General features: G+C 39.3%; 1 protein-coding gene across 4 annotated transcripts in view; it reads left to right on the top strand.

Annotated features, from left to right (window-relative positions):
• arid4a (AT-rich interaction domain 4A) overlaps positions 1-25,066 on the top strand; it is a 156,589-nt gene that overhangs the window by 87,756 nt on the left and 43,767 nt on the right. For all 4 annotated transcript variants that reach the window (XM_087989894.1, XM_043697756.2, XM_087989895.1 and 1 more), the window contains 4 exons: positions 2,892-3,046; positions 16,275-16,347; positions 20,694-20,788; positions 24,679-24,776. In XM_087989894.1, the coding sequence (XP_087846020.1) occupies positions 2,892-3,046; positions 16,275-16,347; positions 20,694-20,788; positions 24,679-24,776 (421 nt within the window). The remainder of the gene's footprint in view (positions 1-2,891; positions 3,047-16,274; positions 16,348-20,693; positions 20,789-24,678; positions 24,777-25,066) is intronic.

Genomic DNA, 25,066 nt, shown 5'->3' on the forward strand with positions numbered 1-25,066 from the left:
TCTAGAATGCCCCATAAGATGAAGCATCTGCTCTACATCTGTCTTATCCATACTTTTATTATCTTGAATATATCCATTCTTTGAAATTCCAGAGTATTGGCCTAAACTGTTCAGACTCCTCATACAACAAACCCCTCATCTCTGTGATCAATCTAGTGAATCTCTTCTGAACTGTCTCCAGTGCCACCACATCTTTCCTCAAGGGGACCAAAACTGTGCACTATACTCCAGATGCAGGTTCATCAAAGCCTTGTATTGTTGCAATAATACTTCATTACCTTTAAATTCTATTCCTTTAGATATAAAAGGCAACATTCCATTCAATTTCTTTATTATCTGCTGTACCTGCAGGCTAGTTTTCTGTGACTCATGAACGAAGACACCCAGGTCCCTCTGTACTGTGGCACCTCGAAGTCTCTCCCCATTTAGATTATAGATCGCCTTCCCATTTTCCGAACCAAAATGCATGATCTCACACTTATCCACATTAAACTCCGTTTTGGCCCACTTTCCTAACCTATCTATATCCATTTGTTTCCACATTGCAATTTACAGTCCTGTCTATTTTAGTTGTCCACAAATTTGGCTGTAGCGCCTTCTAGTGCTGTATCCGGCACCCCACTAGTTACTTGCATCGAAAAAAAACCCATTTATCTCTATCTTCTGTCTGTTAGCCAGTCACCTATCCAAGCTAATAAATTACCTCCAATTCCCATATCATTCAACCTTGTGAATTAATTTTTTGTGCGGCACCTTATTAAACACCTTCCAGAAGTCCAGATATACTGCATCTATAAGGTCCCCACTGTCCAGTTTGCTTGTTACAGCTTCAAAGAACTCTAGCAAAATTCTCAAACATGGTGCCCTTCATAAAATCATGGCGACTCTGATGGATAGCGTTTTGACTTTCCAAATGCCCTAATGTTGCTTCCTGGATAATTGATTTCAATATTTTCCCCAAAACATGTTAAACTAACTGATTTGTAATTTCCCACACTGCTTCCCTCCCTTTTTGAATAAGGCCATTACGTTAGCATTTTTCCAATCCACTGAAACTGTTTCCGTGTCCAGGGAATTTTGGAATAGTGTAACCAATGGGTCCACTATTTCCACTACCACTTTCTTTAATGTCCTAGGGTGTAGGCCATCAGGCCTGGAGGACTTGTCAGCCATCAGTCGGTGTTGATTGTTCTAAGTTCTACCCCTTCTATTGCATCTGACTTGTCTGTTCCAATAGGGTTGGTACTATTGTCCTCCACTGTGAAAACTGAGGCAAAATATTAATTTAGCATCTCTGCCATTTCAGTATTCCCCTATCAGCTCTCCAGTTCCATCTTCCAAAGGACCAACATTCACCTTAGTAACTCCTCTGAAAGAAGCTTTTGCTATCCTTTGATATTTTGTGCTAGTTTACTTTTGTAAATTACTTTAGCTCTTTTCACTAATTTTTTAGTATCCCATTGTTTATGTTTGAAAGTTTCCTAATCTTCTATATTGCCTTTGCCATATGGTATACCTTAGGTTTTGACTTTTTAACAGCCAAATCTTTGCATATTTCAAGAAGACTTCTTGACTTTGTAATATTGACTTGATTTTTACAAGTGTTCACTATCAAAAAGCTATGTTTCTACCGAACTTGATAGATGTTCCACCTGATGCATGGTGCTTCCATGTTCAAAATTCTGAGATTATGGTGAATCTGAATACTGTACTCCCTGGTCATAAAGCACAGAAGACGCTTTTTGGTCTATTTGCCTGTGCCAATTTATCTACACTACATGTTCGGGGACTTGGCCCATAGCCTAGAATATTTGTCATTTCAAGTGTTCACCCACATACTTCAAGGGTAGCGAGGTTTACCATCTCTACTAACCTTCCAGGTAGTGCATTCTAGATTCCCACCACACTTTGGTTTTCCTTGATTTCTGTCTGAACTCCCCTCCTGTCCTCCTTAAAATTATGAATCCTTGTTATTGACCCTTCAATGAAGGGGAATAACTGCTTCCTATTCACCCTATCCATGTCCCTTGTAATCTTACGCATCTCAATCAGGTCTCTCCCTCCCCATCTCTTCCCCCCCCCCCCCCCCCCCCCCCCCCGCACCACCACCATCCCCAAACCTTTCTTCTCCCAGGTAAACAATCTGAGTCTTTCCAGAGTCTTCATAGTAAAGTGCTTGAATCCAGGCAACACCCTGGTGAATCTCTTCTGTACCACCACAACTAGAATCTCATCCATCCATAGGTAGTGTGGCACACCAGAACTGTACACTGTATTCCAGCTGTGGAGGAGCCAAAGTTTTATACAGCTCCAACATAACCTGATAATCTGTACCATGATTGATAAAGGCAAGCATCCTGTATGCATTCTTAACCAGCCTAATAATGTGTCCTGTTGCTTTCAGGGGTCTGTGAGAAACAACCCAAGATCCCTTATGTCTATCCATAATCTGTTCATTATCAATTGAGAAGTGAAACTGAACTTGCAAGGAAGGGTTTTCATGGCATCAGTGAGGTGATACAGTTTCTGCTGACAGGCTAGGTTGGTAAGGAAAGAATAGAATACAGATTTAAGAAAATTTGGCAAAAGAACCAGAAGGGAGATGAAGATATTTTTTAATGCATCATGTTACGATGATACAAATTCACTGCCCATTACGGCAGTAGGAATAGTTTCAGCAGCCTCTTTCAAAGGGAAACTTCGCTTAAAACGTCAGAATATGCAACGCAATTGGCAAAGAGTGGCAATGGGACTAATTGGATAGCTATTTTAAAGAACTAGAACAGACATCAAAGTCCAAATGGCTCCTTCTGTAAAGTGCTGTGATTCTATGTTTATCATTTATCAACCAAATTAACAAGACCTAACTTTCAAATGCTGCTTTCCTGTAGCACTTGAAGAAGCTCACCAATTCTATCAACAAAGGATTGTTCCTGAAAGCTGGAAGGTTGATATGAATGTCATCTTAGAATCCTCCAGTAGTGATGAAGAGGAGGAGGAAGAAGAGGCAGAAAATGATGAGGAAGATGAAGAAACAAAGCAAGAGGTAGGCTATATATAATGTTTTGTCGTTTAAGCAAATTGATACTTGAAAAGTGGAGATCCGAAAGTATCATAAGAAATCAGCTGCTTTTTTTAAGAATAATATATAAATATATAGCTGTTTCATCAAAAAAGTGAAATTTTTCATGGAATTGTTTCCACTCAGCAACCAAAGCACTTGTAAAGTGGGCGGCACGGTGGCACAGTGGTTAGCACTGTTGCCTCACAGCGCCAGAGACTCGGGTTCATTTCCCGCCTCAGGCGACTGACTGTGTGGAGTTTGCACATTCCCCCTGTGTCTGCGTAGGTTTCCTCCGGGTGCTCCGGTTTCCTCCCACAATCCAAAAATATGCAGGTCAGGTGAATTGGCCATGCTAGATTGCCCATAGTGTTAGGTGAAGGGGTAAATGTAGGGGAATGGGTCTGGGTGGGTTGCGCTTCGGCGGGTCAGTGTGGACTTGTTGGGCCAAAGGGCCTGTTTCCACACTAAGTAATCCTAATCTAAAACTGAAACAAATTGGGAGTAATAAGTAGAGAGTTCTTGAAAAGTTAACTGGATTAAATGTTGACAAATCATCAGGATCAGATGAGTGTTAAAGTATATGGCTGTAGTGATCATGGTTGCATTGATCATTATCTTTCAACATTCTATAGATTGCAAAACGTTTCTGCAGATTGGAAAGTAGTAAATGGAACTATGCAATTTAAGTGGTAGAAGGAGAGGGAGAATATTAAACTGTAGACTTGCTGGTTTGCTGTCGGTAGTATAGAAAATGTTAGAATGTATTATAGCGGTTGAGATAACTGAATATTTAGAAAAGAATGCTAAAATTGGGCAGTGTTGACATGGATTTATGGAAGAGCAATAAAGATTGAAAGCCTGTAGAATTTTCTTCAGAATGTTACTTGGTAGATGGTGAATAAAGGAGAGTCTGTGGAAGTAATGTATTTGGATTTTCAGAAGGCTTTTGAAAAAGCCCCACAGTAAACAAAATTAGATGGATTAGAATTAGGAGTATTATACCAGTATGGATTGACAATTGGTTACCAGCAGATAGTCTGAATAAACAAGTCGTTTTCAGAATAACAGACTATCACTGGGAGGATATCACGAAGCTCAATGCTAGGCCCACAGTTATTTGCAATCCATATAAATGATTAAAATACAGGGGCAAAGTATAATACATAAAAATTTGCTCATGACACAAAACTAGTTAGGATAGAAATTGTAATAATGTTTTGGTGGACTTCAAGTGCATTTGGATAAGCTAAGAAAATGTCCAAGAACATGGTAGATATAATATAATGTGGATAAGTGTGAAATGACACACTTGGGTAGGAAAAAATCAATTAGAGAATCAGAACATTTCTTAAGTGGTGAGAGATTGAGAAATGTTGGTGTCCACTTGTGTGTCCTCGTTCATGAGCCAGTAAAAACTATCTTGCAGATAGAACAGTCAATAAGAAAGGCAAATAGTACAGTGACCTTCAACACAAACTTACTTAAGTGCAGAAGTAAAGATGGTGTGTTGCAATTATACAGAACCTTGGTGAACCCGCTCTGGAATAGTGTGTTCAGTTTTGGTCTCCTGAACTAAGGAAGGATATAGTTGCCACAGAGGGAGTGCAGTGCAAGTTCACAAGACTAATCTTTGGAATGGTGTGATTATTTTATGAGGATAAAGTGAAGAAATGGAACACAACTTCTGTAGAATTTCAAACAAATGAGAGGTATTTTAATTGAAATTTACAGGATTCTTGCCAAGGGGGGTTTAGATCAGCTGTTTCCCCTGGCCTGGTGAATTTAGAATTATTAGAATTCTGTCCTTCAGAGGACTTTTGAAGCTTATTATCATGTACATTCAAGACAAAAATCTGGAGACTAATGACACCAAGGAGCATGATTTTCCTGCACTGAGGTAGGTGATTAGCCATAGAGTATTTTCCATCAATTGGATACTCAAAAATTTGCTCCTGTTCAAAGTTAGTTTCATCTTTACTGTTTGCTAAGCTGAAGACTGCACTGTAGGTAGAATTTGTTGAAAATTTCGGTTCCAGCAGAAATGGGTGGGTGTCCACTCCACTTCCTGTAGGGTTTCCCTGGCAACATACTGGTGATTTTATCATGAGCATGCTCACAAGTCATTCAAGACTTTGCAGTATGTTGGCAGGCAGCCTGTGGATGTTTGCCATATTTTCAAACCAGCTTTCCATGACCTGAACTTAATATTGGAGTTTTTTTCTCTCCAGGCCCAAAATGCAACAGTAGAGTTAAGTAATGGCATGCATTCACCAGCTAATTGAACAAGGAAGATAGAAGCTAACTTTTTTTATTGTACAAATATATTCTGCTCTTTTTTTGTGTGTATAGATTGTCTAACTTGCTGAGAAATAGATATTGTATGTTCTGATTACTTCTCCCATTATCATATATGTATATAATCCAAAATTTATGAATTCTTGTCTTTTTAAACATTTAAAAAGAACCTGTGTATTTTTTGTTAAGTATATCTCGGTATCTTTGTACATACAATAAATGTTTCACTTGCAGTCAATACTTCATACCTGACAGGGTTGTACTTCTCATATTTTAAAATGTAGTCAATGCAAATTGTATCACACACCAGCAACTGTTTCAAATAAAATACTCTAAAGCAGTGAAATTAAAGCTCGGCAAGAGAAGGCTATTCACCTCCTGTTTTGTTTTCTGACCTTCCCCCGAGAGAGAGGTTTCGGATACTGATGTGTAGTTGCCAATTTGAGGAGAAACTGCCTTGGGTAAAAATATTTAGGCTATTATTAACCTAAGATTGCACCAACTATACCTGGATGGCATATTGAGCAGATGGATCAGATCTCTGATGTGGTCTCGTTGGTCTTAAAAGGACAGGTCAAAATAATCATGATTGCAAGCTTGCAATAGAAAACTTTATTTAAGGAAGTCCCTTTATCCTAATTATCCTAATTATGAAATGTAAATATCCAACTATTTTCATAATCTATTGACAGCTATTTAGTACAATGTTTCTTTCACTAATTATTAAATAGTGCAATCTTCATTTTTTCACGATATTTTTTAATGTCATGGGAGACCTTCCAGTAAAAATTTAATTGCTGTAAATCTGTTCTTGTACCAAATAGTAACTATTGAAACAAATACAGAATAATAGAAATGTGCAACATGAGAGGCGAATTGGCACATTGTTCTCATACTGGTTGACAGGACTTTCCATTTTTAAAATAGTGGTTGCATTTAAAAAGCAGCTTTCTGTGTGTGAACATCTATTTGATCATCAGTACAAAAGTATTTGATGTTCTGATGACCTTATCTATTTCAATTGATAAATTAGTTATTTAATAAAATATGTTGCATTTATCAACTGCCATTTTGTTTGCCAAGTGCCTCTGTGCCAAACAACTGGGTCTGAGATAACGACTTCTCTCCAATTCTTTTTCTCCAAACGATCTCAGCACCGTCCATATCAACGTTACACCAACCCAAAACTGAAGAACCTCTGCACCTTTTTTGGATAAGGGCAAGACAAGACTTAATTTGTATGAAGTCTTTCACATTCACAAGATATCTCAAAATGTTTTACAGAAAATTCACTTCTTTTGTAGTCACTGTTGTAATGCACAAAATGCAACAGCCAATTTGAAAATGACAAGCTCCCCAAACTGCATCATCATGGCCCTTGTTTAAATTTTGTTTTACTAAATGGAGAAGATCATGGTGTGAGAACTGCAATTGAGAGTTTCATGTCTAATATATAACACAACATTTATCCTTTTTATGACTTGGTTAATAGTACTGCTATATGTGAGCAATGAGTAACAATTAGTGGATTTAACTTGAATTACTTTTTGTAATGCATGCATTTGAATTGAATCAGTTGTTTCAGTTTCCAAGTGAATCAGTTGTCCAAGGACTACACCGAAGCAAGTTTTTGCTCAGATCCTCTTTAAACCACTTGCTGCTCACCTGGAACTTATACCTTCTGGTCTTAGTCACATCTGCCAAGAGGGAAAGATTCTTATGATCTACCATACGTATGTCTTGCATAATTTGATAAACATCAATCAAATCCTTCCTCCGCTTTCTCTGCCCGAGAGCAAACAAACCCAGCCTATCCAATCTCCTCATAACTGAGACTTTCCATCCCAGACAACATTCTGGTGAATTTCTTCTGCACCATGTCCAATTCAATCATGTTTTTCTTTCAGGAATAAGTGTCATAAACATAGAGTCCATGGTTCATGCAAATTAATATTTTTGAGGTAGTTTTAGCTTTAGAAGATTAATTAAGGTAATTGAAGTTCTGAATTTTTCCATGTTGCCAGTCTATCTCAAATAATGGCAGTTTAAAGGTTTCCATGTCTACTTCTGGAATCAGAGCTAGGAAGATAAATGTAAATTTGAGGAATATTGCCCTGACTTCACTCGAAATTTAAATTATTTGTGAAAACTTCAGGTCAAAATATTTAACTTGAAGACAAAAGTTAATTAACCAAAGGGTTTGTCAGGTATTTAATAAATCTTTTTTGTCATCCAAATGACTAATTCCAAGTAGAGCCTTCTGAGAACTTGTCTGAGGGATGTTTACAGAATGTTTTTAGGGTTGGAGGTTAAAGCATCCAAGTTGGTGGGTGTAAGCTCTGAGTTCAACAAGCAGAGAAACAAAGCAATTGTAGACTAGAATGAAAAGTGCTGTCAGAAACCAAAGTATTTTTTTGGCTGGTGACACTAAGCACACGTTTTAGCTAAAGTCCACAGTCGTGAGGTTTTAAAGGAAAGTTGAAGGATTGCTTAGCCAAAAGTTAATGGAAGGATCCCTGGGAAATTTCAGAGATTAAAGGACAGCTGGAACACCAATGAGAAGTTGAAGTGAAGTTTGAAGGGCTGTGGGATATGTTTGTTTGGTTCTAGAGAAAGTAAATGAACCTTGAAGAGTCTGATCAGACTTTCTGGAGAAAACGTAAAGAAGAAAGGTCTATAATTTAAGTCTGAAGTATGTAATTGTTTTTTTATGTTTTTTTGTTGTAAAACTTAAAGCTTTTATCTAAGAGTGTTTATTTAGTAATGTCTACTTTGCTTGTTTCTGGTATAGTGACATTCTTTTGCATTAAACTGTGGAGTCAGGTGGCGTCATTTCTTTCAGATTCTTCTGAATTTCTTTTCAAACATTAATGGTTGGGAACAGAAGTAAACTCACCAGTTTCCCCTATTCATTCCTTTGTAATTTGTAGGAATATAACTTCTTCAAAATTGAGTTGTGGCTGTTTTAGAATTATTTAGGAAGAATGTCAAATCTTCTGTTGGTATTTATGATCATGTACTTACTTGTGGTGAAGTAAAGGCAGTTTGACTCCTTAATGTGCATGTTTTATCTTGCACAGTCATATCCAGTAAAGGGAACCTCTTAGGATCTTAATTTACTTGCATTTTTATACATGTAAAAGCAAAATATCAGGTCTAGAAAATTTTGTTTACAGCATGTTTCTGGAGAAAGACTTTTTTTCTTGAGTCAGAAGAGTAAGATAAATCAGAATCAAGATGCAACACCTCTGTTCTGTAACGATAACTTGAAGTTATGTTGTGTATTTAAGGTAGGAAACCACTTCATGGCAATTAAATATGATTTGATTAGAAAACCTGAGTCACATAAGCTATTACGACAGAAGACAAGTAGCCTGTGTCGATGAGACAGAATTTGAGAAATATCTGAAAATAAGAGAGTAAAATTTGAGAGGTTTTCATTAAATTTGATTCATAAATAACCAGCTGTGAACTATCAACATATAATTCTACCAGTTAAAACACGAACCCCGTTTCTTAACATGCAAACACAAACAAAAAAAAGCTAAGGAACACAGTTCAAAAGCATCAGTACACTGGGTTTTGATACTGTGTATCTTTTGCTTCTCAGACCTTTGTTCTTTGGCTCCTCTGCAGGAGGCACAGGGCAATTGGATACACTAATGAAAAAGACTGAGTTATTGGTTAAAAGCAACAGCTTACAGCAACTCGTGGGGAACAAAATGACTGTTTTCCTTCAGACTTCGGGTACTTTTACTGCAGAGAGGAAGAAACACAGAAGTACTCTTTCCAATCTGGAAAACTTATGTATCTGTATAGTTTGTACTCACTCACACCTAGCCATCTGCTTGCTCACTCAGCCGGCCACCCATTCACTTACCAACTCACCAATCAATGTCCAGTATCCACTTTTGCTCAAATCAATCGGCTACCTGTTGTCAGATGAATCACACTCTGTGCAATGCCCTGGTGGTTTGCTGTCTTAGCTCACCTCCCCCACTGCTTGCAAATCAGAAGTAGAAATGAATTTCACCAAACTGCAGCAATCCCCTTCCCCAGTGCTCAGTTGTAAAACAGCTTTGATGATCTTTAGGCATACACATTTCAAAATTCATCATTAGCATATTTACAGTTAGAAAATTAGGTGATATTTCAAATATAATCCTGATTTGGAGGTGCTGGTGTTGTACTGAGGTGTACAGAGTTAAAAATAACACAATATCATGTTATAGTCCAACAGATTTATTTGGAAGCACGAGCTTTCAGAGCGCTGCTCCTTCATTATAATCACAATCCACTTCTCCACTAGATTATTCATGACCACTCTTTCCTGTTGAGCTAGTTCCCACGAAGGTTTCCTGCTCCCTTGCAGACCTCCATGCATGGTGGTGTCTTCTGGAACTGGAAGTCAGTGCATCCACAGATTTACATGTTCAGATCCTCCAAGCAGCTGCTTTTTACTATATATTATGTAAGGCTGGGGCTGTTTTCCCTGGAGTGTCAGGCCGAGGGGTGACCTTATAGAGGTTTACAAAATTGAGGGGCATGGATAGGGTAAATAGGCAAAGTCTTTTCCCTGGGGTTGGGGAGTCCAGAATTAGAGGGCATAGGTTTAGAGTGAAAGGGGAAAGATATAAGAGAGACCTAAGGGGCAACTTGTTCACGCAGAGGGTGGTATGTGTATGGAATTAGCTGCCAGAGGAAGTGGTGGAGGCTGGTACAATTGCAACATTTAAGAGGCATTTGGATGGGTATATGAATAGGAAAGGTTTGGAGGGATTTCGGCCGGGTGCTGGCAGGTGGGACTGGAATGGATTGGGATATCTGGTCGGTATGGGCAGATTGGACCGAAAGGTCTGTTTCCATGCTGTATATCTCTCTGATTCTATGACTATGTCTCTGAAGTGCATGGAAATATGGAAGATAAGAGTAGGAGGAGGCCATTTGGGTGAAGAAATGACTACTCATCTCTGTCCTAAATGGTCCACCCCAATTCTTCAGACTGCTACCCCTGGTTCTGGACACACCCACCACCAGGCACATTCTCCCTGCATGTACCATATCTAGTCCTGTTGGAATTTTCTAAGTCTCTATGAGATTTCCCTCCTGCTCCAAACTTATCTGAACTCCAGCAAAAACAATCCTAACTTAAGTCAACCTCTCCTCATATGTCAGTCCTGCCATCCCTGAAATCAACCTGGTAAGCCTTTACTGCACTCCCTTGAGAGCAAGAGCATCCTTCCTCAGAAAAGGAGACCAAAACTGCACACAGTATTCTTGGTGTGGCCTCACCAAGGCCCCGTATAACCGCAACAATACGTCCTTGCTCTTGTACTCAAAACCTCTTGTTTTGACCATGTTTTTTGTTATCCCATGCCTTCAAGTCCATTGTTACAACTTTGTTAAAACTCTTTGCTGATGAGATACTTACTTTGTCTTGACTAATAACATATTTATTGTAGACCTCTTCTCGTAGTTCTGAGTGCTTGTTATCCTTTACTGTTGCATCCTTGAATTTGATTTTAATTTGAGAAGATGGATGGTCAAACCATTAAAATTGTTATAAAATAATAATTGAACTTCGACCTCCTAATGCTGATGATAACTCCTTACAACTTTTCAAATCAAAATATTAAAAGGAATACTGTATTGATAAGATTGCTTAACATGAAAATGCACTGACTTTGCAATAACTGCCTTGTATTCCATATCCAGTTTTATCTCAGCCGGTTTCATTGATGGCCTGTTCAACAGTAAGGATATTTCACTTGGTGCTATGTTTGGGCTGATAAAATGGTTTACCCCAGTGATTTTACAGGGAATTTTTTTTTAGTGATTTTAACATGTTGTCATTACTAGACTTGAAACAGGTAGGACTCTCAAATTCATGAGACAACAATGTTGAAAGTTAAGTTAAAGTATTTAGGCAACATTTTAACCAGTCCACTGCACGTAGAAAGTAATTGAATGAAATTGTGACTAAAACATTGACACCACGGCTGAAATTTCTTGTTATCAGTACAATTTCCTCTGCCTGATCATATCACTATCTTCTGCTGAAACTTCCATACCGTGTCATTCCAAAAATCTTGTCATTCCGGTTAGGACAATTTGTTTCATAATGGCATTTTAATGTACATCTTATAACACCTGTTGGCCATATCCCAGACTCTGTGGTTCATTTTTCTGACAACAGTACCTCAGTTCCTGGTATCTGTTTTCATTGCCAGAAGTGTCTCTGTCTTTGCTTATTTTAGCTATGATGATTCTTTCTATTGATGCTTTCCACCTGTACCTGGCTAGTTTTACCACATTTTTAATTCACTTCTGAATTCTCCTTTCTCGTATTACTGTTGTGTGTCTGATTTGAAATATAAAGGCCATTGGGAATGAAATTTTCCCAGGATTTATTTTATTAATGTCTCTGATATCTGTTCTAAAAGAATCTTTATTCCTGAAAGTCTAACTCCAGTTAAATACTAGTTGTCTATACAGGTTTGATACCTTAGCACAATCCAACAATTTAAAGACATGTACTAAGTTAGGAATCCCCAACCGGCATTTTTGCAATTGTGCATTTATTCTGCTAAATTGGACATTGTCATCTATGGAATATCAATCCTGCTGTCAAAATTTGACAGCATATGACCACTTCTCATTTGCACCTAGCAGATCATCTTTCTTATAAATTTTGTCCATAAATGTTCATAGCATTTCCAAACGTTTCTCACAGTCTAGTTATGAAGGCTTTAACTCTGAGAAGACTTTACACCTGATCTTACTATGAGTAGGATGTACAGTGCCAAGGCCATACCTTACCTTTGCTTCTTGCCAAACATGTTTGATATATCTCATATTGAATTGGTTTTCTCCTGTTGATTGTAAAATTTTATTCTGTGCAACATCTGTGCGAAATCATGCCCTGACAGTTTACATTTGGGCGTGTGGGCGGCACGGTGGCACAGTGGTTAGCACTGCTGCCTCACAGCGCCAGAGATCCGGGTTCAATTCCCGCCTCAGGCGACTGACCGTGTGGAGTTTGCACATTCTCCCCGTGTCTGCGTGGGTTTCCTCTGGGTGCTCCGGTTTCTTCCCACAGTCACAAAAATGTGCAGGGCCAGGTGAATTGGCCATACTAAATTGTCCGTAGTGTAAGGTAAGGGGTAAATGTAGGGGTATGGGTGGGTTTCGCTTCGGCGGGTCGGTGTGGACTTGTTGGGCCGAAGGGCCTGTTTCCACACTGTAATTTAATCTAATCTAATTTGGTTTTAATTGTTCCTCTGCAATGTAACTTGTATTGCAATCTTCTGACCGAAAAGAAATCAGAGTTTCTGACCTCTTCCTTTTAGACGGCCATCCTCCACTACCATAACCAAGCTTGTGGGTGAGATGGAAACTAAGACATGTTTATTTGTGGATAGACAGCTCGTCAGTTACGGATACTTCCCAGTCACCTTGTTCACAATGTTATTGCATAACTCTGGAGCAAGTGGGACTTGAACCAAAGCCTCTTAGCACAAAGGTGGAGACACTGGCACTCCACTACAAGAGGACATCTGTCCTCCCTTTATATCTAACCAGTCAATTAATAAATCATTTGACATCAATCCCTTATTTAACCATTTGTTATAATAACATGCCCCACCCTCGCTTCCCTTTCATTGCTTTTTGTGCTTCTGTCTCTTCTCCAAAACTCCTTTTGCAGTCACCTCCTCCTAATTTTCCTGTCCCAATGTCATTTTCTCAACTATCTTCATATTCCTTAATGTCATTAGTCTCCAGAAATGTATCAAGTTCTATCATGAGCATGCTCTGTGATTGCGTTTATACACTTCACCTGGTACAGAGAAATAAAAGTTTCACCACCATCTGAGTGAAGAGGCTCCCCATGCTGTCTTAAATGGCCTAGCCCTTTATTTGGAGATGATATACCCTGGTTTTAGACTTGCCATCCAGGGGACCTGTTATCTGTATCTGGGATATTGTCCCCTGGAAGAATTTTGTAAGTTGCAATGAAGATCATTTCTTAATTGTTCTAAACTCTAAGAATTACAGACCCAGTCTGCTCAATATCTCCTCATCAGCAATCTTATTATCCAGGGATTAATCTGGTACACCTCTGTTGTATTTCCTCTGTGGCAATTGTATCACACTCTCGTTCGACGCCAAAACTGTTCAAGCATTCCTGGAGAAAGGCTTTTGCCTGAAACGCCGATTTTCTTGCTCCTCGGATGCTGCCTGACCTGCTGTGATTTTCCAGTACCACACTAATCTAGATTCTAATTTCCAGCATCTGCAGTACCCACTTCTGCCAAGCATGGTCTTGTCAAGGCCCTTTATAACTGCAGAAAAGCCAACAAACCATCTGCCTTTCTCATTGCTTGCTGCACCTGCATGCTAACTTTGAATGAAGCATGAACAAGGATAAGCATGCCTCTTTCCACATCCGTACTCCCAGCTCCTCACTGTTCCATAAAAAAAATTCTTTTTTCTTATTTTTTTCTACCAGAGTAAATAGCTTCACACTTATTCACATTATTTCCTATCTCCCATATTCTAGCACATTGATTTAGCCTATTCAAGGCCCCTTGAAGCCTCCTTGCATCCTCCTCAAAATTTATATTCCCATCTAATTTAGTGTCATCAGCAAAATTGGAAATTTTACAATTTGCCTCCAAATCTGAGTTAATTATAGAGATTGTGAATAGCTTTGGACTTAGTTCTGATCTTTGCTATGCCCTTCTAGTAATGGTCTGCCATCCTGAAAATGATCATTTATGCCTATTCTCTGCTTTCTGTCTGTTAACCAATTTTTAGTACATACTGGTACATTACAATGATTCCGTGCACATTGATCTTATTTACTGGCCTGTGCAGGATTTTTATCAAAAGCCGAGAGTGCTGTGCTGGAAAGAAACAGCAGGTCAGGTAGCATCTGAGGGGCAGGAGAATCGACGTTTCGGGCATAAGCCCTTCAAGAATTTTGGCTTATGCCTGAAACATCGATTCTCCTGCTCAGATGCTGCCTGACCTACTGTGCCTTTACAGCACCACACATTCAACTCTGATCTTCAGCATCTGCAGTCCTCACTTTCTCCTTTTATCAAAAGTCTTCTGAAAATCTAATAGCTGAAAGGCTGATATAAAAGAGATTGTAGAAAAAGAAAGAAATTTTCATGATAAAATGCATTCACATTAGGCACCTGTTGACTGATTATCTTTCAAAAAGAAGTCTTTGTGATTAATAACTTCGAGGTCCAAGCAAACATATCTTATTATGTTTCTTTGACTTGGAAATCCTGTTTGTATGTTGTAAAAGTTTTGATTTAAAGAGAAGACAAGAATCTGTTAATGGCTTATCTAAAGATGCAAAGATGAAAGGAATTGATGGATTAAATACCTTTAGCACATACAAAAAAACTTTTTGGACATTGGTTGGGTAGGAGAAACTATATTTCTGAAAATGAACCCAATGTTTAGTAAAAACATTGCTGTCTGGTTTCGTACTTCACCATGTGACTTCAGAATAAATTATAAAAGGAAGTTGATCTTGTGGATTTGCTGAAGTCATGGAACTTTGTAACAAAATAACTAGAGTTTCAAGAAGGTGCAAGTTTAGGGCTCAGGTAATGGTGAACATTTGGGCACATTTATCCTGTGGGTCAGAGGAAGAGCGAAAGTTGCTAAATGGATGGTTGCAATTTTTGATGGGGAAATTCAAGAACTTGCATTGTTGTCAGAGGGACTATGGTTTAAGAAGTTGGTTTGTGATGGAGAGAAACTGAGATTAGTTTTACATTCCAGGATGGCAAGCAGTTTTAGTGATGAAAGTTGTCAGTTGTTCACCAGGTTCTGAATCCAACCACTTTTATAGTGACATCACTCGAAGACTGAGGTGAATTATACAACGCAAGAGAAAGCCATTTGGCAAATTTTGTCTAACCTTACCTGTTGAAAAATCTTCACATTTAGTTTGCTCAGTAATCCTTTCCACATAGGTTTGCATCCCTCATTGTCTCTTAAATATTTTTAGTTGACTTTGTTTCATCCACACTTTCAGGTACTTGGTTCCCGATTGTAACAATGCACTGCTTCTCAGAAAAAAAAACGTCTAAGTTCCCACATAGATTTTGTGTGTGTGGGCACATTGGTTGGCTGGATGGTTTGTGTATGGATCAGATTAACACCAACAGTACAAATTCAATCTCATTCGAGTCGATGTGCACTTAAGGCTGACCACGTTGTTTTATCCGCTGTTAAAAGAAAAATTACAGCACTTTGCTGTAATCACCAAACAACTGCATTTGGGTGAGGTACTCAAGAAGAAGAAAATTAATAAATTGATCTACAACATTTGTATTAAGGGTAAATCAGGTAAAATTCTGGATTAGTGGTGCTGGAAGAGCACAGCATTCAGGCAGCATCCAAGGAGCAGCAAAATCGACGTTTCGGGCAAAAGCCCTTCATTAGGAATACCTAAATCGGGTAAAAGGATGGAGAATTTTTCAAAATTGTAGAAGGTTTTCTTATTCAACTGCTGAATTATATTCCAAAGCCTGCAAAAGTATAGCTGGCTGGTACACATATTGGGAGAAAGTGAGGACTGCAGATGCTGGAGATCAGAGTCATAAAGTGTAATGTTGGAAAAGCACAGCTGGTCAGGCATCATCCAAGGAACAGGAAGAGTTGACATTTTGGGCATAAGCTCATCCTGATGAAGTGCTTATGCTTAAAACATAGACTGTCCAGTTCCTCAGATGCTGCCTGACCTGCTGTGCTTTTCCAACGCCATGCTTTTTGACCCTGGTACAGATATTGGCTTTGTTAAATTTGTGAAGACCCTATCTGCTAATATTTGCTCATATTTTCTGATTGTAATTCTTAATCTGACTAGACAATATCTGTCTCTTTCCAGTCAGAAGAAGAGCTTGATCCAGAAGAGAGGGATAACTTCTTGCAGCAGCTTTACAAGTTTATGGAGGACAGGGGTAAGGACTGCTTGAAAGCTGAAGTTGGCCTTCGACCTATGAACTGATTTCTAATTTAACGCAAATATTAATGATATGAATGGTAAAAATAAGTAATCGGAAGTTCTTTAAACTAGAAATAAAAATTGACATGGACTTCAGTAGGCATTTGATAAGGTTCCCCATGGTCGGCTGATGGAAAAAGTGAAGTAGCATGGGGTCCAGGGTATACGAGCTAGATGGATAGATTACTGGCGGGGCAACAGTAGACAGAGAGTAGTAGTGGAAAATGGAGACCTGTGACCAGTGGTGTTCCACAGGGATCTGTGCAGGGACCACTGTTGTTTATGATATACATAGATGATCTGGAGGAAGATATAGGTGGTCTGATTAGCAAGTTTGTAGGTGACACTAAGACTGGTGGAGTAGCAGATAGTAAAGGAGACTGTCAGATAATACAGCAGAATATAAGTAGATTGGAGACTTGGGCAGAGAAATGGCTGATGGAGTTCAATCCGACAATTGCGAGGTGATGCATTTTGGAAGATCCAATTCAAGACTGAACAATACAGGAAATGAAAAGGTCCTGGGGAAAATTGATGTATAGAGAGACATGGGTGTTCAGGTCCATTGTTCCCTGCAGGTGGCAATGCAGGTCAATAGAGTGGGAGAAAGTGAGGACTGCAGATACTGGAGACCAGAGTTGGAAAATGTGCTGGAAAAACACAGCAGGCCAGGCAGCATCCGAGGAGCAAGAGAATCGACATTTCGGGCATAAGCCCTTCTTCAGGAATGAGGCTGGTGTGCCAAGCTGAGATAAAGGGTAGGGGGGAGGGAATTTGGGGGGGGGGGCGCTGGGAATACGATAGGTGGAAGGAGGTGAGGGTGATAGGCCGGAGAGGGGGTGGGGGCGGAGAGGTCGGGAAGAAGATTGCAGGTCAAGAGGGCGATGCTGAATCAGGGGGTTGGGACTGAGATAAGGTCGGGGGAATGGAAATGAGGAAGCTGGAGAAATCTCCATTCATCCCATGTGGTTGGACGGTTCCTAGGCGGAAGATGAGGCGCTCTTCCTCCAAGTGTCGTGTGGTCAGGATCTGGCGATGGAGGAGGCCAAGGACCTGCATGTCCTTGGCTGAGTGGGAGGGGGATTTAGTGGTCAGCCACAGGGCGGCTGGGTTGGTTGGTGCGAGTGTTCCAGAGGTGTTCCCTGAAATGTTCCGCAAGTAGGCGACCTGTCTCCCCAATATAGAGGAGACCACATCGGATGCAACGGATACAGTAAATGATGTGTGTGGAGGTGCAGGTGAATTTGTGACAGATATGGAGGGATCCATTGGGGCCTTGGAGGGAGGTGAGGGGGGAGGTATGGGCGCAAATTTTGCACTTCTTGCAGTTGCAGGGGAAGGTGCCGGGAGTGGAGATTGGGTTGGTGGGGGGGTGTGGACCTGACGGAGTCGCGGAGGGAGTGGTCTCTCCGGAACGCTGATAGGGTTGGGGAGGGAAATATATCCCTGGTGATGGGGTCTGTTTGTAGGTGGCGGAAATGACGGAGGATGATATGATGTATCCGGAGGTTGGTGAGGTGGAAGGTGAGGACCAGTGGGGTTGAGTGGTCAAGAAGGTATATGGCATGCTTTCCTTCATCGGACGGGGTATTGAGTACAGGAGTTGGCAGATTATGTTACAGTTGTATAGGATTTTATTATAACCACTTGCGTCTTGGTTAGAGCAAATTATTAGGGGTCATGAGTTCAAAGTGAGAGGGGAAAGGTTTAAGGGAGATATGCGTGGAAAGTCCTTCAGAGGGTCGTGGGTGCCTGGAATACGTTGCCAGCAGAGGTGGTAGGGATGGGAACGATAGTATCATTTAAGACGTATCAAGACAGATACATGAATGGGCAGGGAGCAGAGGGATACAGATCCATAGAACATAGGCGGCAGGTTTAGATAGAGGTTCTGGATCAGCGCAGGCTTAGAGGGTCAAAGGGCCTGTTCCTGTGCTGTAATTTTCTTTGTTCTTTGCTCTAACCAAGACGCAAGTGGTTATAATAAAAGCCTGCAGTGACTTTAAATAAGTTACACTGTGGACTGTCTTTACCCAGTCGATAAACTCTGTCAGCATTTCTTTATAACAAACTTGCAGTACTGTGAATTTCAGTTGGGATGTTAAACAACTTTCCACTAACAATTTTAACAAGTGCAGAAATTCACTGACAAAACGTAATTCTAAACTCCTGGGACCTTGATCAGATGGGCCAATGGGCTGAGAAGTGGCAGATGGAGTTTAATTTAGAGAAATGTGAGTGCTGCACATTTAACAGGACTTGTACACTTAATGGTAAGGTCTTGGGAGTGTTGCTGAACAAAGAGACCTTGGAGTGCAGGTTCATAGCTCCTTGAATGTGGAGTCACAGGTAGACAGGATAGTGAAGAAGGCATTTGGTGTGCTTTTCTTTATTGATCAGGGTGTTGAGTACAGGAGTTGGGAGGTCATGTTGCGGCTGTACAGGACATTGATTAGGCCGCTGTTGGAATATTGTGTGCAATCCTGGTCTCGTTCCTATCGGAAAGATGTTGTGAAATTTGAAAGGCTTTAGGAAAGATTTACAAGGATGTTGCCAGGGTTGGAGGATTTGAGCTATTGGGAGAGGTTGCAAAGGCTAGGGCTGTTTTCCCTGGAGCGTCGGAGGCTGAGGGGTGACCTTATAGAGGTTTATAAAATTTTGAGGGGCATGGATAGGATAAATAGACAAAGTCTCTTCCGTGGGGTGGGGGAGTCCAGAACTAGAGGGCATAGGTTTAGGGTGAGAGGGGAAAGATATAAATGAGACCGAAGGGGCAACTTGTTCATGCAGAGGGTGGTATGTGTATGGAATGAGCTGTCAGAGGAAGTGGTGGTGGCTAGTACATTTGCAACATTTAGAAGGCATCTGGATGGGAATATGAAGAGAAAGAGTTTGGAAGGATATGGGCCAGGTGCTGGCAGGTGGGACTAGATTGGATTGGGATATCTGGTCAGCATGGACAGGTTGGACCAAAGGGTCTGTTTCCATGCTGTACATCTCTATGACTGAAATGCGTAAACCTTTCGATCTACCTTTACAGCCTATGTTAACCAATAATGTATATGTATTTGAGTTATTGCATATGATCTATTTGTGTTGTCTGTTGTGAATATAAATATTTCTGACATATAAATAAGGTAAATCACGTGAAAGGTAGAAAAGTGACAATGTATTTTGATCATATGCATTCTTCCTGCAAAATTAGGTGTGACTCCACTAAGTAACTTATGAAGTACTGCACAGGCCTTTTTCTGTGAGAAATGATGCTTATGCAAATAAATGTAATGAAATCTTGTAACAACAAAATGTAAAAGTGGTATGTTGGTATGACATGATGGTATACAGATTTCTTCTTAATCTTCTGGCATTGTGCAAAGATAGAGGTATTTCTTTTGGATGATAATTTACAAACATAGAATTGGAAGGCTACTCGGACCCTCAAGCCTGCTTTGCCATTCAATAAGGTCATTGTTGATCTTATTACTCTAAATTCCCATCTTCCCCTTTCACCTTTCATCCCTTACCTACCAAGATTCTGTCTGCCTCTGCCTTACAAATATACAATGACTGTGCTGCCACTACTTTGGGGAAGGAAATTCTGAAGATACTCAACTCTCTGTGACTTTGTTCTTGAAATAGTCTCTGCATCCCTGTCTTAAATGGTTGACTCTTATTTTGAAATTGTTAACCCTTGTTCTTGATCCTCCCACAAGAGGAAATATCCCTAGTCAAGACCACTCAGGATCTAGTATATTTCAATCATGTCGCCTGTCACTTTTCTAACCTCCAATGGAATCAAGCTTAATGTGTCCAACATTTCCTTTATAAGACAACCTACCCATTTTGAGTATTCGTAGATATTCTTTACTGCTTCCAATGCATTTACATCTTTAAATAAGGAGACCGATATTGTTTATAATGCTCCAGATGTGGTTTCACCAACGTTCTGTGTAACTGAAGCAATACCTCCTGACTGTGGTATTCAGTTCCTCTTGCACGAAATAACATATCTTATTACCTTTCCTAATCACTTGCTGTGCTTGCAGAATAACCTTTTACACCTAGATCCTTCTGCACAGCTCTGTGAAATCTCCCCATTTGTTTAACTTTTTTTTGTTCTAACTGCCAAAATGGATAATTTCGTACTTTCCCACATTGTGCTTCGTTGCCAGATCTTTGTCCATTCAATTAACCTACATATATTGCTGTGTAGCCTTGTTTTGTTCTATTCATGAATGAATTTCTTAATTGTGAAGTTGCTTCTTTGTATTTGAGCAATGTAACCAGTTAATTTTTTTTTAGGCACACCTATCAATAAACCACCTGTACTGGGCTACAAGGATCTGAATTTGTTCAAACTTTTCAGACTGGTGTATCGGCATGGTGGCTGTGACAATGTGAGTTGCCCTCATTTTTAGATATTGTAACAGAAAAGTGATATTTTCTTCAGTTCCAGGAACAGAGCAATGTCATGAGTTTATATTTTGCATTTAGTATCAGTTGGGTTTTTTTTTTAAAAATTGTATATTTTGTACCAAGGTTTTGTGTTCCAAGTTGTTCTGAGTTATTTAAGCTAGCAAATACAGTTTGTAAACACATTCTCATCTTTTCATGCATAGGCACTGTTTCATGTGTGCAGTTGTAGGTAGATCAGGGATAGGCAGCCATCTAGGGTGGTGAGACAAGATGTTCCGCCTACCTCCCTTTATCGTATGAGGAGAGCGGGGTGCAGGCTGCTGCTCCGGGCTGTCGGCGCAATTGGCAATGAGTGAGCAAGAACATCCCAAGCCTAAAATGGCCATGGGACCTCGAGAGATCATGGGCAGGAAGAGACTTATTGCAGGCCTGGTGTCTAAGAGCCGGTTGGGAATGTATATTACACGGGGCAGGTATAGTGCCTGCTGGCAGTCGTCATGGCTTTGAGTTATCAGATGATTATTAAATTAGTCCCACTCCAGCACTCATCCCTCAACACTGCAGTTCTTACCATTTTGAATTTTCAACCAATTTGTTTTTGAAAGTTATTGTTCATCATAATTAGCTGTAGAAACTTGCCCAATAATTTTTGCTTTGTTTTTTTGGTTGGTTACTTTAAATATTTGTCTTCTGGGTGTTGTTTCTCCCTGCTCGTTGGAACAGCTTAGCCATATTTAGATCGGACCCTGATTAACTGTGCACATATCTGTTATGTTTTCCTTGCTTTCCCTGCTCTAAACAGAATAATTCAGCTGTTCTCTTAAATTTGCTATCTTAATGACAGACAGATGAGTCCTAGTCAGTATTTAAGATGGTGATACTAGGCTTTACCAGTTTTGAAAAGATTTACAAAGAACAGTAAACTTCTATCAGTTGAATAATTGTGTGGATATTGTTCTGTTTTGCTTTGTATCAATTTCATGGTATAAAGCATGCACAAATAAACCTTTCGAAGTTGCAGTTCACATTTTACACAAACACTGTGTGACATTCATAAAAGCCATGTTTAAAAAAGAAACACTGCAATACAGTTCAAGATCCCCGAATGATCTTTTTTATTAAACATTTTACACAGGTATATGAATAGGCAGGGAATAGAGGGATGTGGACTTTGTATGGATAGATGGAATTAATTTAGAGTGCATCTTGCTTGGCATAGAAATGGTGAGCCAAAGGGCCTGTTCTCATGCTGCACTGTTCCATATCTATATTTGTGACTTTTTTTGTATTGGAAGTTTGTTAGAAAGTACCTTGAAACCTCAGTTGTGTTGTTGGAAATTTATGATCATACAGATGGACATGATTGAATAATATGTCCTGAATGAAAGTGGCTCAACTGGTCTTGTGTCAGCTTTTGATGAGGTCGAAGTTATTTTACTTACATAGTTTGCCTGATTTGAATCCTGTAAGTTGAGAATTACGTTTGATTTATATTGTTGAGTTTTATTCCATAAGTTAATTCCCAAAGGAAAACATAGTAGTTATTGTGGTTAAAGATGTTTTCATTCTAGCAGAATTTAAGGAGTGAATAGTTATGACTATTGTTTTAATAATGTGCATTTCCTTTCCATTTTTTTCCTTCCATTGGCTCATAAGTATTTGTTTCAGTACTTGGATTCTGTGGCACTGAATACTGTAATGTCTAAATAGTTAGCATTTTACCACAGGAGTTGAACATTTAAGTTGTTACAGCGACACTTCAGACAACTGGCTTGAATGTCTGTCCTTCTTTGTCAGCTTGTTAGATCATATCAAAATGCTACCAGTTGATTAAGATGACATTGGGATGACCCTGGCCAAAATGGCACTAAAACAGAAATATTTTTGGCATTAAGTACACATACCAATCCCATTATAGAGTCGTAGACATGTACAGCACGGAAACAGACACTTCAGTCCAACTTGTTCATGCCGACCAGATATCTCAAACTAATCTAGTCCCACCTGCCAGCACCCTGCCCATATCCCTCCAAATCCTTCCTATTCATATACCCACCCAGATGTCTTTTAAATGTTGCAATTGTCCTAGCCTCCACCACTTTCTTAGGCAGCTCATTCCATACGTGTACCACCCTCTGCATGAAAAAGTTGCCCCTTTGGTCCCTTTTATATCTTTGCCCTGGATGTAGGATTGCTTGCTGAGCTGAAAGGTTTGTCCCCAGATGCCCCGTCACCATACCAGGTAGCATCCTCAGTGAGCCTCCGAATGATGTTACCTAGTATGGTGACGAAACGTCTGAATACGAACCCTCCAGCTCAGCGAGCAAACCCACATCCAGAACCTCCACCTGAGCTACAAATCTTGACAACTCGCTAATATTTTTCCCCTCTCACCCTAAACCTAAGCCCTCTAGTTCTGGACTCCCTCACCCCAGGGAAAAGACTTTGTCTATTTATCCTATTCATGCCCCTCATGATTTTATAAACCTCTATAAGGTCACCCCTCAGCCTCCGAAGCTCCAAGAAAAACAGCCCGATCCTATTCAACCTTTCCCGATAGCTCAAGATCCTTGTAAATCTTGACATCCTTGTAAATCTTTTCTGAACCCTTTCAAGTTTCACAACATCTTTCTGATGGGAAGGAGACCAGAATTCCATCTCCAAAAATCCACCAGCCCCAACTCAGAACAGCACTATATGAGCCAACTTAAACTGAATCTCAAGCATCAGGTGAGCACTTCAATGAATTGAAATGCAACCTTACAGAATATCTATACATCATTACTTTGAGATTTAACAGAGTCCCTTGCTAAGAAACTTAGCTATGGGATAAAACACAGGCCCTTTCTTGCCCTTGTGTCCAATGTTTAATCGAACAGTTTAGGAACATATTTTTGAAAAGTAACAGCTGAGATGTGTGACATTACAATATCTCTTATCAACTAATTTTGAATCACACGTTACTATAACGTATTTGTGGTGTTTTCTCATAACTATTTTGCAGCGATTGAACTGATTCAAACTATCAAGAATAATCAGAGCTCCCTTTCGTGTTTTGGTGATGCTTTTGTATTCAGCTAGAGCAGCAATTGGCATAAAATAAATTTAAACTAACTGACCTAAGACTGGAATTTGTGAAGTACTGAAACTTTCCAACTTTTTCATGCATTACAAATCATATGTGAGATGAGCACAAAGGGATATGCATCAAAAGCTGTTTAAATAAATATTTATGCTTCAGTGATTGTTTCATTGTAGCTGTACAGTCTTGAATTGCCAAAATACTCTGAATATTTTCTCCTGTCCTATAATTGGCTGTACTTGAATTCCTAAATTAATTGACATCACTGCTTTTTGCTTTCAGCAAAATATGGCATGCAAATCTTGCACTACAGTATTGAAATTGTGCACATGAAATAAATTTAAATACATTAAAATTTTTCATGTTAATTAGATAACATTTAAGTGATAGTTAGGTGGAAAATTTAGAGCTGCAATCAATGTATGTCGTTATATTAACACATGACTGATGTGTGTCTGTGGTACATTTTTGGTAGTTGTATATATTTAAAACTCAATTTTATGTGTAAATTACTTAATGACACACATTATTTTAACAACCTTTCTAAAGATCCCACCATTCTTTAAAATCTCTCAACAGAGTTACACATATAATTTTATAACTGGAAATTCTCAATTCATGATTAAAGCAATGTGTCAAATTATTCTTAATTTATTAGAATTGATTGTGTTAACTCTATTCCTGTAACTGTAAACCTAAACAGAATTCCATTAATGAGGAATTTTAAATTGTTGCATTTTTTTCCTGTTGTCTATCTGAAATATAGTTACTAAATTCTGCTTTATGTAGATTGACAGTGGTTCTGTGTGGAAACAAATATACATGGACCTTGGCATTCCAATTCTGAACTCTGCTGCCTCTTACAATGTAAAAACTGCTTATAAGAAGTAAGTAGTTTTGATATGTACAGAATATTTATATTCAATTTGCTTGTTGGCTTTTATTTTATTGTTTTATATGGTGTATGACCGCTATAATTCATTTTAAAATCTTCTTGGGAAGACAGTGAATTTTCACACCTTCATGTTTGTATTTCTCCTTCAATCCTCTTTCGTGGCATTTCCATGAATAGGGCAGGCATGGTTACAGATGTTTGAAGCAAGTATTGTAATTCAGAAGAAACTCGTGCTTCTATAATCTATTTTGCAATGTACTAATATTCTGAAAAACACAGTTA

The sequence above is a fragment of the Chiloscyllium plagiosum genome, unplaced genomic scaffold (genome assembly GCF_037043375.1).
Source record: "Chiloscyllium plagiosum isolate Xiang-an unplaced genomic scaffold, Cpla_swu_hap1 HiC_scaffold_8, whole genome shotgun sequence".
In the NCBI taxonomy this organism is placed as follows: domain Eukaryota; kingdom Metazoa; phylum Chordata; class Chondrichthyes; order Orectolobiformes; family Hemiscylliidae; genus Chiloscyllium; species Chiloscyllium plagiosum.